We start from the raw sequence: 15,257 nt of genomic DNA on the forward strand, positions 1-15,257 counted from the left end.
CGTAGGCGAGTCGTAGCTAGACTTGGATGGCAGACACGAAAGCGAGATAGAGTACTCAAGAGCAGATTGAGTTACACAGATTCGACATGGAGCAGAAGAATGCAGACAACTCGCAGACAACTCGCAGAATTTTAGGGTGAACCTTTCAGTCGGAGCTGCGGAGAGTGAACTCGCTCATTTGGACGACGCGCCTGGCACGCGACGCGCTCGCGTTCGACGGCTGCAGCAACCATGGCGCTGATGTACGGGAAAGAAAAGGATGCAGATTTTGAGATTGGCAAGTTGAAAACATGTAGATGTCCTCTGTGAAGCTCACCTCTCCGCAGACAACGTTTCACATCCTGGATTCTGCAGTTTCTTCAAAAAATTGCCAGCAAAGTCTCCTGAAACAGGCACCATCCGTCTCTTCAACCGCGGCGACTACTACTCCGTACACGGTCCAGATGCACTCTATATTGCAACCCATGTTTATCATACCAACACCGTCGTGAAATATCTTGGTCCTGGCGGTCGTAATGGTCTGCCCAGTGTTACGCTTAGCGAGAACTCGGCCAAAATGTTTCTTAGGGAAGCTCTAACCGCTCGCCAGCTCAAGGTTGAGATTTGGGTACCAGAAGCAGGGCAGGGCAAGCGGGCGACCAAGTTTACACTAGACAAAGAGGTGTGTGCAAGGGTTCTCGCATACAAAACTGGTGTCATCTATTCATGCGCGTAGGCTTCTCCAGGGAACTTGCAAGATGTGGAAGAAATGCTCTTCGGAAATGTGGATATAACGACTGCTCCCATCGTCATGGCTATTCGGGTCGCGTCTACGCCAGCTGCACCGGGTGCACCGGCGAATGCGAAGACTAAGCAAGTTGGTGTCGCTTTTGCTGACACAAGCACTCGGGAACTAGGAGTTGCAGACTTCGTCGATAACGATCTCTTCTCAAATACTGAAGTATGCCATACGAAGCTCCAAAAAGATTTTCTTACCGATTCGTTTATACCCAGACTTTGATTATTCAACTGGCTGTCAAGGAAGCAATTCTACCCACCGGCACCCAGTCTGGAGCTACTGAGCGAGATGTTGACCTCAAGAAGCTCAGAGCTGTGCTCGAGCGCTGCAATGTTGTTATTACAGAACGCAAACCAAGTTAGTGAGATGACCAACTGGGTCGCACTGCAATGCTGACCACTCTTCCAGGCGAGTTCAATTCGAGGAACATTCAGGACGATCTCATGCGCCTCCTGAGTCCAAGCTCGATACCGTCCTCATCTACTGGCGTTGACGCAGCTTCAATCGTTCGTGAGTGTAGCTTCTTAATGTCGTAGGTGGCCGAAATTTACACAGAGCATCGCAGCGCAACTCAGCCTTCCAGCAGCACCGGCCTCGCTGGCAGCACTCACAACCTACCTCTCCCTGCTTTCCGACCCAACCAACCACGGCGCATACACCATCCGCACGCACGACCTAACACAGTTTATGCGACTCGATGCGAGTGCGCTTCGCGCGTTGAATCTCATCGACGCTCCAGGCAACGTAGTGAGCCCCACAGCCGGTCATGTGCAGACAGAAACTAACCTGTATTCGATACAAAGGGCGCAAACAAAAACGCGACACTACTCGGCCTTCTGAACAAGTGCAAGACGGCGCAAGGTTCGAGACTGCTCGCTAGCTGGCTTAAGCAACCCCTCGTCAACCTGCACGAGATTCGTAACCGGCAGAATTTGGTAGATGTCTTCGTCCAGGACCCGAACTCACGAAGGCTGCTGCAGGTATGCGCTCCCAAAGCTATGCGTGCTTGCGAATGCTGAGGTCCAGGGCAGGAGGAACAGCTGAAAATGTTGCCAGACATGCATAGAATCTGCAAGAAGTTCCAGAAGTCTGTCGCGACGCTGGAGGACGTTGTTCGTGTATATCAGGCTGTGCTCAAGGTTTGCTGATCCCTGGATGAGTGCAGCTGCGTTCCAGCGGCTGATTTTGCGTTTCACAGCTTGAAGGCTTGGTGAAGAACATTGAAAGCATTGATACCACCGACGAGTACAAGGTCCTTATTGACGAAACATATCTTACCAAGCTTAAGGTATTTTCCGCTACCGCGCTGCGTTTCTTCTCCTTTAATTTTGATGCGCGCAGGAATTCGAAGTTTCCCTGTCCAAGTACTCCGACATGGTGCAGGACACGCTCGACCTCGACGAGCTCGAGAACCACAACTTTGTAGTCAAGCCCGAGTACGACCCGTACCTCGAGGAACTCGCACAAAAGCTGAAGGGAGTGCGCGACGAGCTCGATGCGGAGCACCGGCGCATCGCGGCCGAGCTGGAGCTCGACCTCGACAAGAAGCTCCACCTCGAGAACTCAGTCAACTGGGGGTATTGCTTCCGCATATCGAAGCTCGACTCAAAGAAAATCGAAAAGAACCGGCGGGCGTACCACGAGCTCGGCACGCAAAAGAGTGGCATGTTCTTCACGACGAGCCCCCTCAGAGAGCTGGCAGAGGAGTACCGCGAGACAGTTGCGAAGTACAAGGCGAAGCAGAGCAAGCTTGTTGGCGAGATTGTGGCTATCGCGGCGACGTACACGCCTATCCTTGAGCAGTGGAATGGGGTTATTGCGCATCTGGACGTTATTATTAGGTATGCTAAGAGTCGCTCCCAAGATTTTATGCACATTTTGATTTGCACACAGCTTTGCACACGTTGCGGTGAATGCACCGGAGCCCTACACTAAACCTGAAGTACTAGAGAGAGGTACGCTGGCTGCAAACAAGACTCGATCATTCCGTCTGACAAGTCCCTTAGGCACCGGCGGTATGGTCCTGAAAGATGCTCGGCACCCATGCCTGGAGGTTCAAGACGACGTTAGCTTCATCCCGAACGACGTTGAAATGATCAAAGATGAGAGCGAATTCCAAATTATCAGTACGCTCACCGCCCTGTACTCCTTCCTCTCGGCTGCTAACAAAAGTATCGTTCTGCTCGTAGCTGGTCCGAACATGGGAGGAAAGAGCACGTACATTCGGCAGGTCGGCGTTATCGCGTTGCTTGCGCAGACAGGCAGCTGGGTGCCTTGTAGCGAGGCACGTTTGCCGGTCTTCGACTCCGTACTTTGCCGCGTCGGCGCTGGCGACAGCCAGCTCCGCGGCGTGTCGACGTTCATGGCAGAGATGCTTGAGACGGCAAACATCCTCCGAGTCAGTGAACAGTGTGCAACGAATGTGAAAAGAGATGTTGATGGCGAATGGACAGAGTGCAACGCAAGATTCGCTGATTATCATCGATGAGCTTGGACGAGGTGGGGTTCTGAGCACAGTCGTTACATTCACGTCCTAACTGACCATCACGCTCTCCAGGCACGTCTACCTACGACGGCTTCGGCCTCGCCTGGGCCATCTCCGAGTACGTCCCCTCCCTTCTTCTCCCCACACCCCCCTCCACTCATCCCATTCGCAGACACATCGCCTCGACGATCCACGCCTTCTGCCTCTTCGCGACGCACTTCCACGAGCTCACGACGCTCGCCCAGCAGCTGCCGCACGTCAAGAACCTGCACGTCGTCGCGCACGTCTCCTCTGCCGACGGCGCAGAGGATGAGGGCGTGGCGCAGAAAAAGGACATGACGCTCCTCTACAAGGTCGCGCCGGGCGTATGTGACCAGAGCTTCGGCATCCACGTCGCCGAGCTCGCCAACTTCCCCGAGCGCGTCGTCCGCCTCGCGAAACGCAAGGCCGACGAGCTCGAGGACTTCAACGCAGGTGCGCGCGCCCTCTCCGTCCGCTCCTTTCCTCCCCCTCTCCTCTCCTCCTCCTCTCCTTCTCCCTTCCACCGGCTTCCCTCACCTCACTAACTCTGCTCTCTGACCCGCTCTCACAGAGGACCGAATGCAAACCGAGCTCGATCCGTCCGTGGTCGAAGACGGCACGGCGCTCGTCGAGGAGCTCCTCAAAGCCTGGTCCGACTCCGTGTCGACGCACAGCGACGCCTACGACGTCTTCATGGCTGACGCCGAAGGCGAGGACGGCGAGGGCGACCCCGAGGCGCAGCTCGCCGAGCTCAAGCGCTGCATAGAACAGTTTCGGCCTAGGCTCGAGAGCAACGCGTGGGTACAACAGGTGCTAACATCCCTAACCTGAGCCACTCGCCTTCATTTAGACTCGCGCTAGTTTGCCATGCTTTCTTGCTGTGTCTATATCTCCGTCGTTTTGCTGTACAATTCATGCTGTCTCGTCCTGCAATCCATCTCTTCTCGGATCTCGCACTTTGTTGCCAGGACAGCTCGTGAAAAATGAAGCGTATGACGTGCACCGCACTCATCGCCTTGGAACATAATATGATTATGTTACGACAACGTACAGTATTCTACACACAAAAAGGGCGTACACTGTCGTACAACTAAAGTACACGTACATCGATACTCATGCTGTGGGGGGTATTGGCCATGAATGGTTGTTCTATCGGTATCGTACACAACATCTCGGCACCGCAATAACTGCGCCCTGCTCAAACGGACAATACTCGCGCGACGGACTACTCGGTAACGCGCATCTTCTGTTTGACGTCGGCAGCGAGGCCGACGCCGCTGCCCATGCCAAGAGCGACATCGCCTCCAGGCCCAAGGACCTTCACGCCGGGAGCCATGGGCGGTCCTTCAAACGTCTCGCCGAACGCGGAGAACGGAGTCGAAGGGCTTAGCGACGCAGGCGTGCGGACGCTTGCAGAATACGAGAGCGCGGGCGAGTCGAGGCCTGAGCCGTCGTCCTCGTCATCAGCAACGCGGGGCACGCTGCTCCGGGTAAGAGACATCTTGCGGCTCTGGAGGGCAGTGTCGATGCGAGTGTGCAGCTGGTTCGTCGGGGAGGTGGCAGGTGCGCCGGTAAAATGTGGCTTGACGGTGGACGAATCATGGATGGGCTGGGTGTTATCGTCACGAACAGTGGTGGTGCTAGCGAGATTGTTCCTGAAGTTGTCGTTGGCTGTGCGCAAAAGGCTGCAATTGTCACGGGCGGTGGTAGCTTGGTGCATATCTTTCGAGACGCTGACAAGATTTGCGTGCTGGGTCGGCGCGTTGCCGGAGTGTGCGGTAGAGTGGATACTAGAGTTGATGCTTCTGCTGTTGCTGTTGGGAAGAGATCGGGAATCAAAGCGTTCGTTGTTAAGATAATGCGACGGAACTGTAGTGGAGCGGGTATGGAGAGCCTGAGCCTGAGCTTCCGCCTGGGCCTGTGCACGGGCCTCAGCGGCGGTCTGATTCCTCTGGCGTGTGAACGTCAGCCGAGACTCGAGGTCCAATGTGAGTGGAGACGCCTTCTGTTCTTGCTTGGTAGCAGCGATGGTGGACGCGCCTCCGTTAGCGGTCGAACGTAAGACCTGCCGGTGACTTCCGCTAGTGGCATGAAAATCCGCCTCGGACATCGAGGGCAAGGAGCTCATGAGCTTTCGAGACGCTCCACCGCGGGAAGACGCGGTCGCGGCAGCTTCAAGTCCACGAAGTCGTGCGTCAGCAGTGTGGACATCGGAGGCCGACATACTGAACTCGGAAGACAGCCCTTGAGACAGCCCTTGCTGCTGAGCGCGGAGAAGGCGCTCTGCGTTCTGCTGACGCGTTTCGTGAGCTTGAAGAATGAGGCGCTCCATTTGCGTAAACCCATTTTGAGCACGTGTCGAAATAAGGGGATTCGTGATACCGCTGCTGAGAGCCATTTGCATCTGCAGTAAGTCCGGAGAGAAGGCTTGCTCAGTATTGTACGCATTGGATGGCAAGCGCAAGCTGGACGAGACGAAATCGGCAGCCTGAGAATGGAGGCCATCGTTTCGATGTGCGTGAACAGTCCCGAGGGCACGCAAGTCACTGAGAGTTTGCTGATTGTGAAGTCCTATGGGCGGCGGCAGCTCGGGGAGGTTGACCGGAGCGTAGAGATCAGGCGAAAGCGAGAGATCGGAGGGCATAGGCGGAGAAAGATCGAAGTTGGGACTCGGGATACGTGAAGCCTGGCTGCTAGGATGCAGCTGAGTGCCTTTGAGATTGAGCAGCGCCGCTTGAGCCATGGTAAGCCTCGCAGGAGAGTTCTCGCCATCGCGAGTCATGCGCTCCGCGCGCTACACAAAGGCAGTTAGCATCTGGTGAGAAGTTGATCGAAGATCACGTACCCTAAGTTCCCTCTGCTCAGCGGTATCGGCGAATCTGACGGAGATTCGGCTGCCGGCGTCGTTCCATCCGCGAACCATACGACCGTGCAGGCGCTCAACAATTTCTTCCGCGGCCTGGCGGCTCTCAAGCCTATCAAGGTCAGGGTGGTCAGCACCTTCGACTCGATCGTCATAAGGAAGATGGCTAACCGTACGAAGGCGATTATCCTCGGTGGATTACTCAACCTGGTTTGGAAGAGACGGCTGCTCAAAATCTTGTGTGGGCTCACAAGAGCTTGAAGCGTCGGCACATCTATCGTCAGGGGAAGGCCCTCTATGTACAGGTTCGTGGAGTGTGTGTCTTTGAGACGTTCCATGCGCACTTTGAAAGAATCGGGAGGATCAGTGGCGGACACCGGTAGGGCGACACTGTTGGCGTAGGCTGTACCGGGAATCTTGTGGATTTGCTGCGCGACACTCAGTCTGCGCCTACAGCCACTAACAAAATTCACTCGCCTTGGAGAACGAGGGGTGTAGATTGCGATATTTTCGGAGAGACTCTACACACTTCTCGGCAGCGTCGAGACTCGAGAATCTACGAAATGCATTATAAACAACGTGCAGCGGAGATAACAAACAGATGCTTACAGTACAAAGCCGTAGCCGCTGTGTGAAAAGGTTCCGTCAGTCAAGACCATTCACATGTCATATGCATAAGACGTAAACACGCATGCGCGTGCCCATGGAAGGTGTTCATATGCGCATATAATCGGAGGAAACAATACTTACGAGGGCTTTTCGCTCACATGACGGGTAAACGTTCGAACGCTGAGGACTTCACCATACTGGGATGTCATCTCCAGCAGCTTATCCTCCGGGAAATTCGGCGGTAGACCATTGATATAGACGTTCGGTGTGCGCAACGTCCCGTCGCCGGCCACGGCTGTCTGAGGTGAAAGGCTGCCGTTGGACGACTGAGAAGAGAGGTCAGGGGTATATGAAGAGGAAGAGAACGACGGAGAGGGAGCAACGAGCGATGGTACGTATAGTGGAGGGAACGACTCCTGGGTTGGGGCTGAGAAGTACCGTAAGACATGGTGTGGGGAGATAAATTCGCGAAACACTTACTGCGACCGTCGTCAGAGGGAGAAAGACCGCAAGCCAGATCCAAGATACCGCTCCCACCGCTGCCCATGGTGGACTTCTGCAAGGGAGGAGGAGTCCCATCAGTCGGCTGGACGAGTCCTGCGAGATCGATGGGAGCGTCAATCAGCCTCGTGCGGAACTGAGGCGCTGCAGCGGACAGAGTCGATCCCGTTGACGTAGCGGAGCTTGAGCGAGAGGCTGAGTCTGGCGGGGTCAGCGGCTGAGGCTGAGAGTTGGAGGGTGGTGTCGAGGGCTTGCTGGAAGCGATAGGCGTGGTATCGCGCGAGATAATGGGTATATGCTGTTGGGAAGTTTCCTGCTGGTTTGCTATGTGTGTGCTAGGGCGAGGAGAACTGTGCTGCGAGACGGGCTGTGGAGATTCCAGAGGCGGGGTTGATGATGACTGCATAATGGAGAGAGAAGGCGACAATTGCTGTGCGAGTAACTAGAATGGATAGCGAAGGAGAGCTAGACTTTAAAAGAAGAGCGTAGGAAGACCGAGAGCGGGTATGCAAAGAGCCGGAGCTAGAAACAGAGAGTAGTTGTATTCGTAAGAACGCAGAGGGGATGATGACAAGCGATATCCTTCGAGCGGGCAGATTGGGAGATGTGACGCGCGACGGCAACTGATAGAGGGGTAACAGGTAGTTGGAAACAAGGTATGGTGCGCAGAAGTCAAGGATCGTTGGGATTCGAGACAGAATGTCTGCAGTAGAATACAAGGATACGAATGAGCTGGAGGCTGCGAGCGTACGGTCGTGTGTGGGGAGAATGTGGGGGAAAAAGAGAACGGCGAGGGGGACGGCACTGGGATTTATAGCTGGGGAGGGGACGGTCGAAGCCAAAGTGTGATGCCCAAATCTGCGCGACGTCGATGGACAAAAGCAGACAAGAAGCGTGCGGAAGACATGTGAGAGTTGGAGATGCAGGGGGCGGGCGTGGGAAGGCCCATCGGAATCGGCTGCTCTGATGGGAGATTGAACGTCGGCGCGCCCTTCGCAGACGGATCGCTGTGCCACAAGGCCGACGTCTGGCGTGATTTTGCGCTGTCTGGGCGGCAGCCGAGGTCACGTCGACGGGCGCGTGGTGAATTAATCACCGCCAGTGGGACAGCGGCCACGAGCGCAGACGAAAAGGGCGCGCTGCAGATCGCGTTCTGAGTGCGCATGGGGAAGGAGAGAGCCGAAACATACGAAGATGAGCTGTGGCGTCTCCGCTCAGCCTTCGACCTTGGCACAGTGTGTGCCATCCTGAGAAGTCGGCCTTCTATCTTCCGGCGGCACGAAGCTTCGCGGGAGCGGCGCATCGGCGCATTATGGAGGCGAGATGAGGCCGACTCCGACCATGCCCGCACAGCTCTCATCCGCCGGAGATAGTCGCCTTCAGGCCGAAGCTCGAGACACCGAGACACCACATACGCTGTGTTGTCGACGACGGTCAATGTCCAACAAGTGAGACGATTCAGAGACCCGGGAGCAGATCGAGATCTCGCTCCCAGATCGCATGGACTCCCCGGCACCAATGCCGAGAAAGGCAATCGTAGTAGTCATCACCCGCAAGGATTCCCGGCGGCGCATTCCAGCAGGAAATAAAGAGACGAAATGTGCGCGAGGCACTGCTGGCATCAAATGGACGACGCATGCGTCGTGTTACTCGCATCGGGAAAACATCCCAACATCTTCATCTTCCCGCCCCTCGGACACCTTACTGACATCCCCGTGTCAAATACAGAAGATGTCTGCGGTCTCGGCCTGTTGTATTAGGCTGAAACAGCCCCATTCGTGACCTGGGATGGTTTTTGAGCAACTACGTTGTTAATCATATCCATATCACCCCGTTCGCACCCATACCAGGTGTTAGCTTCAAGAACATTTGTAGTCACTGGAGACCATTTGTCCCGAGTTTCTGCTTATCCATTGGTGCGTAAGCACAGCTCTACATGTGTTACACATGCTGTCCTGGCTTTCCTTTTGCAGGCCCCTAAGTGTACATGTCCGCCTACCAGCCACATGCGCCTTCTTTTCAACTTCCTTCAGCATATGCATGTCTTCACAGGCTTCCCTCATCTTTGCTATGCCGATAACTAAGTCTGGTCGTAGGACTGCTGAGCTCTCTGAGCTGACCAATTTTTAGGCGCCATATCTGGACCAGTTGAGGGTGATGTGATTACTCAGTACTCAGGTTAGATACATACTAGGAAATGCAGCTGTTCATACAAATAGCTTCAGCAGACGTCGTACACGGAAGTCATCAAACGCCGGGTCCACTCGTATCCCCAAACGTCAAGTGCGCTGGCCCCGGAGTCACCGCCTGATCGTACCCCTCCTCGCCCTCCATGACAATCTTCATCGTCCGCTCGTCGATACGGAATTAATCGCTTCCCCTCGAGCACCGCTTTCACTTCCTCGTCGCCCTGGCGCCCCGCGAGCACGCTCCCGACGTCCGTCTGCCCGCCGAGTGACACGGCCAAAGCGATCGTGCCCGGCGCGTGCGAGAGGTGTAGGGCGCGCCGCTCGCGCCGGTGCCAGAGCTGCAGGAGCGTGCCGACTGCGGCGAGCACGAACAGTGCCGCCGCGAGCAAGTGTGTCGCGACGGGGCTCAGGAAGAGCCGCTAGTGCACCGTCTGGAGGTCCACCGCGATCGGCTGGTCGAGCGTGATGAAGTAGACGGTTTTGGCGACGAGCGAGAGGTACATCGTCTGCTCGGCCGGTCAGCGCTGCGCCCCGTCTGCGGCAGGGCAAGGGGCGAGGGGACACACGTATATCTGCTCCGCGAGCCCGGCAAACTGGTCGTTCTCAAAGGCCGCCGTAAGCCCGGACATCGCCGCGGCCTGGAACATCGCCGCTGGGAGCGCGAGGCGTATCGCGCGTCCTGGCGCCCGGCAACGAACAGGTCCGAGAGATCGACGTCGAAGAACATGCCGTTGTACGCGGCAGTGATTATGCCCGCGTACTGCGCGAGCGCCTTGTCCGTGCCATTGCCCGACCCGAGCTCGCCGAGCGTCTGCGCATCAGTGTAGCTCGATGCGAGGTCGGCCGCCGCGCGCGCGTCGAGGAGCGTGATGTTCGTGTGCACATCGTTAGCGAGGTCATCGGGGTCGGCTGGTACGTGAAGAACCAGCAGATAACGGGCCGGAAGGATTCCAGCACGGAGGTGAAGACGGAGCACTGAGAGGTGTTTGCGACAGGGTCGACGCCTGGCAACAGGTGCGCTTTCAGCGCGTCGTCATGGCGAAAGGCGACAGCTTACCAAACAGATTCGTAGAAGACTTGTCAACCGACCAAGAGAATTCGCATCCACGGAAGGTCGCGCTATTGTTCCATCCGTTCTGATTCTCCCATTGTGTCATGTTCAGCTAGTCGCGAAGGGTCCTGGTCAGCCCATCGTTGACGTTTGCAATTGTTGATACTCACAGATCCAAAATCAGCATTCATGCACGTCGGGTGGCTCAGTACCGCTGTCGTGTTCACAAACAGTGTGCCGTTCGCGATGTAGGGAAGCTACACGTAGACTTTCCTCAGCCGCACTCTATCACAGTCCACCTGTGAACATACGTTGAGAGGCGCAATTGTGTAGCCGTCGTACACGAAGGGCGGGTAGCTTATGTTGTACAGGACACTGGCAGAGGCATAGCCGGCGGCGGTCAAAAGGCTAATTAGATTGTTGAGCTAATTGTGCCGAAACATTAGCGCGGGGCGCGCACAGGTGAGGTCCTGGAAGTTTTGGTCGTTATTGAGGCTAAGCATGCCCATGTTCGTCGCATTGTCCCACATGGCTTATTGTCAGCTATTTTACACATCCACGCGCTTGAGCTCGCACCGTGTTGTATCATATCAATATCCTGCACGTTGAACAGCGCGGTAGCCAACGGATGGAACGAGAACGTAAGTAGAACTAGGAGCGAGCCGACGACGACGGGCCAATGTCGGTTGCGCGCTGCGATGATCCATACAGGGGGCGTACTACAAACTGTTAGCGGAATGCAAGAGTGGTAGAAGGACGGGACGTACCGGATGCGCGTGTAGTCCAGGAGCAGGCTGCGCTGCGGTGGCGCATTACCCCGCGCTAGTTCGACGTACGGCTGCAGCTTCCGGACCTCGAGGTCTGTCCACACCCACAGGGGCGGTGAAGAATATGGAGATCGCAACAGGCGACAGGGTCTGCGAGAAACGTGTGAGGAATGTGATGATGAAAGAAAAGAGTATATACATAGACATAGTGCATGACCCCGCTTTCGGCCGAGGCCTTGCTTAAAGTCTCCCATCCTGTAGAGTGCTGTTGATTCGCACGAGAGACGTCGCGCATAAGGACATACCATGGTTTTTCTGGCTAAATTGCAATGCTATTTCCAATGCGACGCTGCCCAAGGCCATGATGAGCCCAAGCGGAACCCAGAACCACAGGCGTAATGGAACTGGGGTCCACGGCTTGATGTCGGTTCCATTTGTGGGGGAATAATCTGTATCGAACGGACTTGATTTAGGTTAGGCTCAAGCGATATGGAACCAAGGGCACTTGCCGGGTATCCATGGCGCTTCTTTTCCTCCCGTGTATGAGGCCTCTTTGTTTATCGTTGAGTCGTATACAAGTAGGCCATCGCCGCTCCGGTATTCACCACTGAGGCCTTCGTCACTGAGGCTTTCGCCTTCTGAGAAGTCCGCTATGCGGTACGTCGCATACTGTGGCAGGTCATCAGTTAATACGGTGACGTGGTAGCTCCCGCGTGTTCGGGGACGTGTCCGAGGCGACGTGAATGATCTGCGCGGTGCCGTCTGTAGAGGACCGCATCTCCCTTGGTCCGATGGGTGCTCGTCTGGGGGAGAACATCTGCTGTCGAGGACGCGTCTGCGATGTTCTTCAAAATCAGATGAGTGCTCTATAGGATGAATAGGAAAGCGCTGCGACGAGTGAGAGATAGATGTGCGAGCCGGAGGAGTTCTCGGCCTATAAAGCAGTCCAGCGTGATGATCTCGCCAGTACTTTGACGTCCATGGCTTTAACTATCAAAGTCTGAGAGCATGAAACACTCTGAACACCACGAGCACCAACATTTGATATCACGACGATAGAGTGTGCGTTCCTCGACCCGATCGAACTAGGAGACTTTACCTCAGAGAGGCGCAGTTTGCGCTTGGCGCGCCCGCCGATCAGGACAGGCTTCACGCTATTAGGATGCATCTCCGCCTACGGGCGGGAGCTTATCCACACAGACACAAGTATGAGGGCGGTTGGATGTTGTTATCGGACTGCCACTAGTACTTGGTGATGGCACAGCTTGTTCGTGATGGCGGAGGTGGCACCGTCGGGCCATGGACTCGGGAATCGCGCAACGTGTCGCGAATGGGGCTGTTCAAGACGCGCCCCAGAGAAATATTAGATTAAGTTCACTAAAAGAGAATTACACATTGAGCGAGATGAGTAGGAGCTAGACAGTAGACAGACGCCAGTAGATGTAGAAAAGCCAAGAAACAGAACTCGCGATGCCGGTAACACAAAGATTTCGCGAGCCCCCTGCTAAGGCTATCCAAAGTTTGTTCTAGCATCAACAGCTTGACAAAAACAACCAACGAAGCTAGATTGTATTGCTCAAAGTGATGCACATCCAGATAATGAGCGCAGGATATGGAAGCATACCATGATCAATCGCGCTCATCTCAAGAACCCGCTAACAAAAACTTGACGGGGAATGGCAAGTCCAACGTTGCCGGTTCCCCTCTATAATCCGCATGAATATCGGTCGTACACTGTTTGGAGAACGAGAGAGTTAAGGTGACATATCGAAGCCGAACGTTGGCGCCGCGAATTTATACCGTACGTGACGCGTTACTGATGCGCCGATGCGCTCCGTGACAATTTTGACGCGCTTCGTGTCAAGTCGCGACACACGCCGCGCCGCAGGTCGCGGCTTGAGCTGACGCCTCTGCAATCTTTGCATCCCCCTTGTCCTGCGTTCGGCCGAACCACAGGAGGCTCGTCGCTCCACTGCTCTTATCTATCATCTGCTGCCAGTACTCTAAGAAGACGACTCGCGGCCGACTTCCTACGGTGTCGCCCGGTGCAGGCTTGGCCACTATCCATCACTCACACAGCTGCAGATACACAATCCCAACGAGGTGGGTGCCTGCTCCGGCTGCAAGAGTTGTATTCATCAGCCTACTGTCGTGTAGATGAGGACCAATCCAGTGCCCCGCCTACCCAAGCCGAAAAGTGCAGTGCACTGCGTTTCCACTCCTGCACGCCTTCCGCCCGAGCTCTGCGATATGGTCATCGATCACCTGCATGATGACAAGACCTCGTTGGCATTATGTAGCCTCGTCTCCGCGTCCTGGCTGCGTTCGGCCCGTTACCATCTCTTTGACTCGATATACATCTACTGCGAGAAAGAAGCCGACGCCTTCCAGAAGTTCCTCGACTACCTGCGATCCACGCCCAGCGTATGCGCATACATCAAAGACATCTGCTTTGATGGCTTTCACGAGGCTGATCCGGACTCGGATGGACTTGGAGAGACCCTAGAATCCACGTTTTTGTCCGCCATTACTGCGCTCCTGCCCTCGGCTCACAGCTACTCTTTCATTAACTGCCAGTGGGCGCGGTCCGAGCGCGAGCTGCCGAAGTGGAAGCAGGTGCCCCTGCACAGCCTGTACATCAACTCCTTCGTCGCCGCGACCGAGAGTTCGAAGAACAAACTCCGGATCCTCCGACACTTCTCGCAGATCGAGCACCTACATCTCGCGAACATGTGGCTGGGGCATTTTGGTTTCGATGAGCATGATGAAGACGAGAAGGATTATAACGGCAGTTGTTGCTCACCCTGCGAGACACGGGTGAAATCGATGTCGCTGTCGATGGCCAACATCTGCTTGAATTTCCTCGACCACCTCCGCACACAACCGTTCATGAAGTCCCTGCGATCTTTCCGCGTCGTAGATCTCTTCCATGCGGACTACCTGGAGGAACATCAAGACTTGGCTTTTGTGGGTGAACTGCTTAAGGATTGCCTGAGCTGTACGCTGCAAGAGGTGAACCTCGAATTGCCTCGTCTTCCCGAAGGCGGTGAGTGTGCTTACCTCTACATGTCAAACATGCGTGTCTCTGATGTATAAACGTCGCAGAATCGGCGGAAATATATTCCCAGCTTAATCTGGCATCCTGCTTGGCCTTGACGAACGTCATTCTGAGGATGCCCGTGCGCCGCGATGTCGATATGATGGACGTAGAAAATGCACAGAATCAAGATGAGCGTACAGACACAAACGTCGATGCGGACCAGCCTTTGCCACCCGCGCCGGTCATTCCACCGACTGGATCAGCCCCATCGAAGCCCACGCTTTTCACCGACGAAGAATGGCGCGTGCCTCTCGTCATCTTGTCCCAGCTCCCTGCCAGCACGAAGACCGTGACGCTTGATGTCGAACTGGAGGGGACGAACGATGCGGTATATACCCATCTGCAGGGGCTCTCTGTCTGGCAGCAGCTGGATAAGGTCCTGTCGAAGCTTCCCGCACTAGAAAAAATCTCCATCCGCAGGATGAAGGAACAACATACTGCGCAGTGGACGAAAGCGCAGCACGACCTCATTGTCCGCGAATTGCCATCACTGCGGCGTAGGAAGGTGCTGGGTTGTCACTGGTATGATGCCCCTACTCGCCGGGAGCTACTGTGTTGCTGACATCTTGTCAATACAGGCATTCCAATATGCAATAGGCTCCTCAGCAGAGTCGTTAGCTAGAGCACCGTCCCTGTCCTCTTTCATTTTGAGTCTCGGCCTTCAAGATACGATACTGCTGTGGTTGCTAATGTCGACGGTTCGCAGCTATCATGTATACGGTATATGTATAATAATAGTAGTACATGCGATGATCGTTGAGTTCTGAGAGGTCGTTTGGGGAGATCAACATCCAGGTGACGTTCAGGAACAGTTGTTAGTACACGATACAGACTACCGCTCCACGCGCGTCTGTCACGCTCCGTGACTGACATTGACGTCGCTATCGACGTCA

General features: G+C 55.2%; 3 protein-coding genes across 3 annotated transcripts; 2 read left to right on the plus strand and 1 right to left on the minus strand.

The window, feature by feature from the left end:
* The first annotated feature begins 225 nt into the window (after positions 1–225).
* Positions 226–6,087, plus strand: PHACADRAFT_207767 (uncharacterized protein). The gene is made up of 17 exons (XM_007394331.1): positions 226–292; positions 327–661; positions 716–940; positions 994–1,135; positions 1,187–1,288; positions 1,344–1,525; positions 1,582–1,758; positions 1,810–1,917; positions 1,977–2,066; positions 2,120–2,619; positions 2,672–2,733; positions 2,785–2,904; positions 2,968–3,176; positions 3,232–3,277; positions 3,336–3,381; positions 3,436–3,737; positions 3,856–6,087. Exons 1-17 carry the CDS (start codon positions 232–234, stop codon positions 4,113–4,115), a joined length of 2,967 nt encoding a protein of 988 aa, XP_007394393.1. The 5' UTR covers positions 226–231; the 3' UTR covers positions 4,116–6,087.
* A 3,291-nt stretch (positions 6,088–9,378) lies between these two features.
* On the minus strand, positions 9,379–11,690 carry PHACADRAFT_172233 (uncharacterized protein). The gene is made up of 12 exons (XM_007394332.1): positions 11,570–11,690; positions 11,301–11,358; positions 11,074–11,216; positions 10,939–11,029; positions 10,809–10,905; positions 10,668–10,754; positions 10,504–10,609; positions 10,330–10,450; positions 10,141–10,273; positions 10,013–10,084; positions 9,647–9,865; positions 9,379–9,609 (listed from the first exon to the last, which is right to left on the minus strand). Exons 1-12 carry the CDS (start codon positions 11,625–11,627, stop codon positions 9,505–9,507), a joined length of 1,290 nt encoding a protein of 429 aa, XP_007394394.1. The 5' UTR covers positions 11,628–11,690; the 3' UTR covers positions 9,379–9,504.
* Positions 11,691–13,141: 1,451 nt separating this feature from the next.
* Positions 13,142–14,922, plus strand: PHACADRAFT_253742 (uncharacterized protein). Its single transcript, XM_007394333.1, has one exon. The coding sequence runs from the start codon at positions 13,422–13,424 to the stop codon at positions 14,358–14,360; it is 939 nt and encodes a 312-aa protein (XP_007394395.1). The 5' UTR covers positions 13,142–13,421; the 3' UTR covers positions 14,361–14,922.
* Positions 14,923–15,257: the final 335 nt, after the last annotated feature.

Source organism: Phanerochaete carnosa (genome assembly GCF_000300595.1).
Source record: "Phanerochaete carnosa HHB-10118-sp unplaced genomic scaffold PHACAscaffold_4, whole genome shotgun sequence".
Taxonomy (NCBI): domain Eukaryota; kingdom Fungi; phylum Basidiomycota; class Agaricomycetes; order Polyporales; family Phanerochaetaceae; genus Phanerochaete; species Phanerochaete carnosa.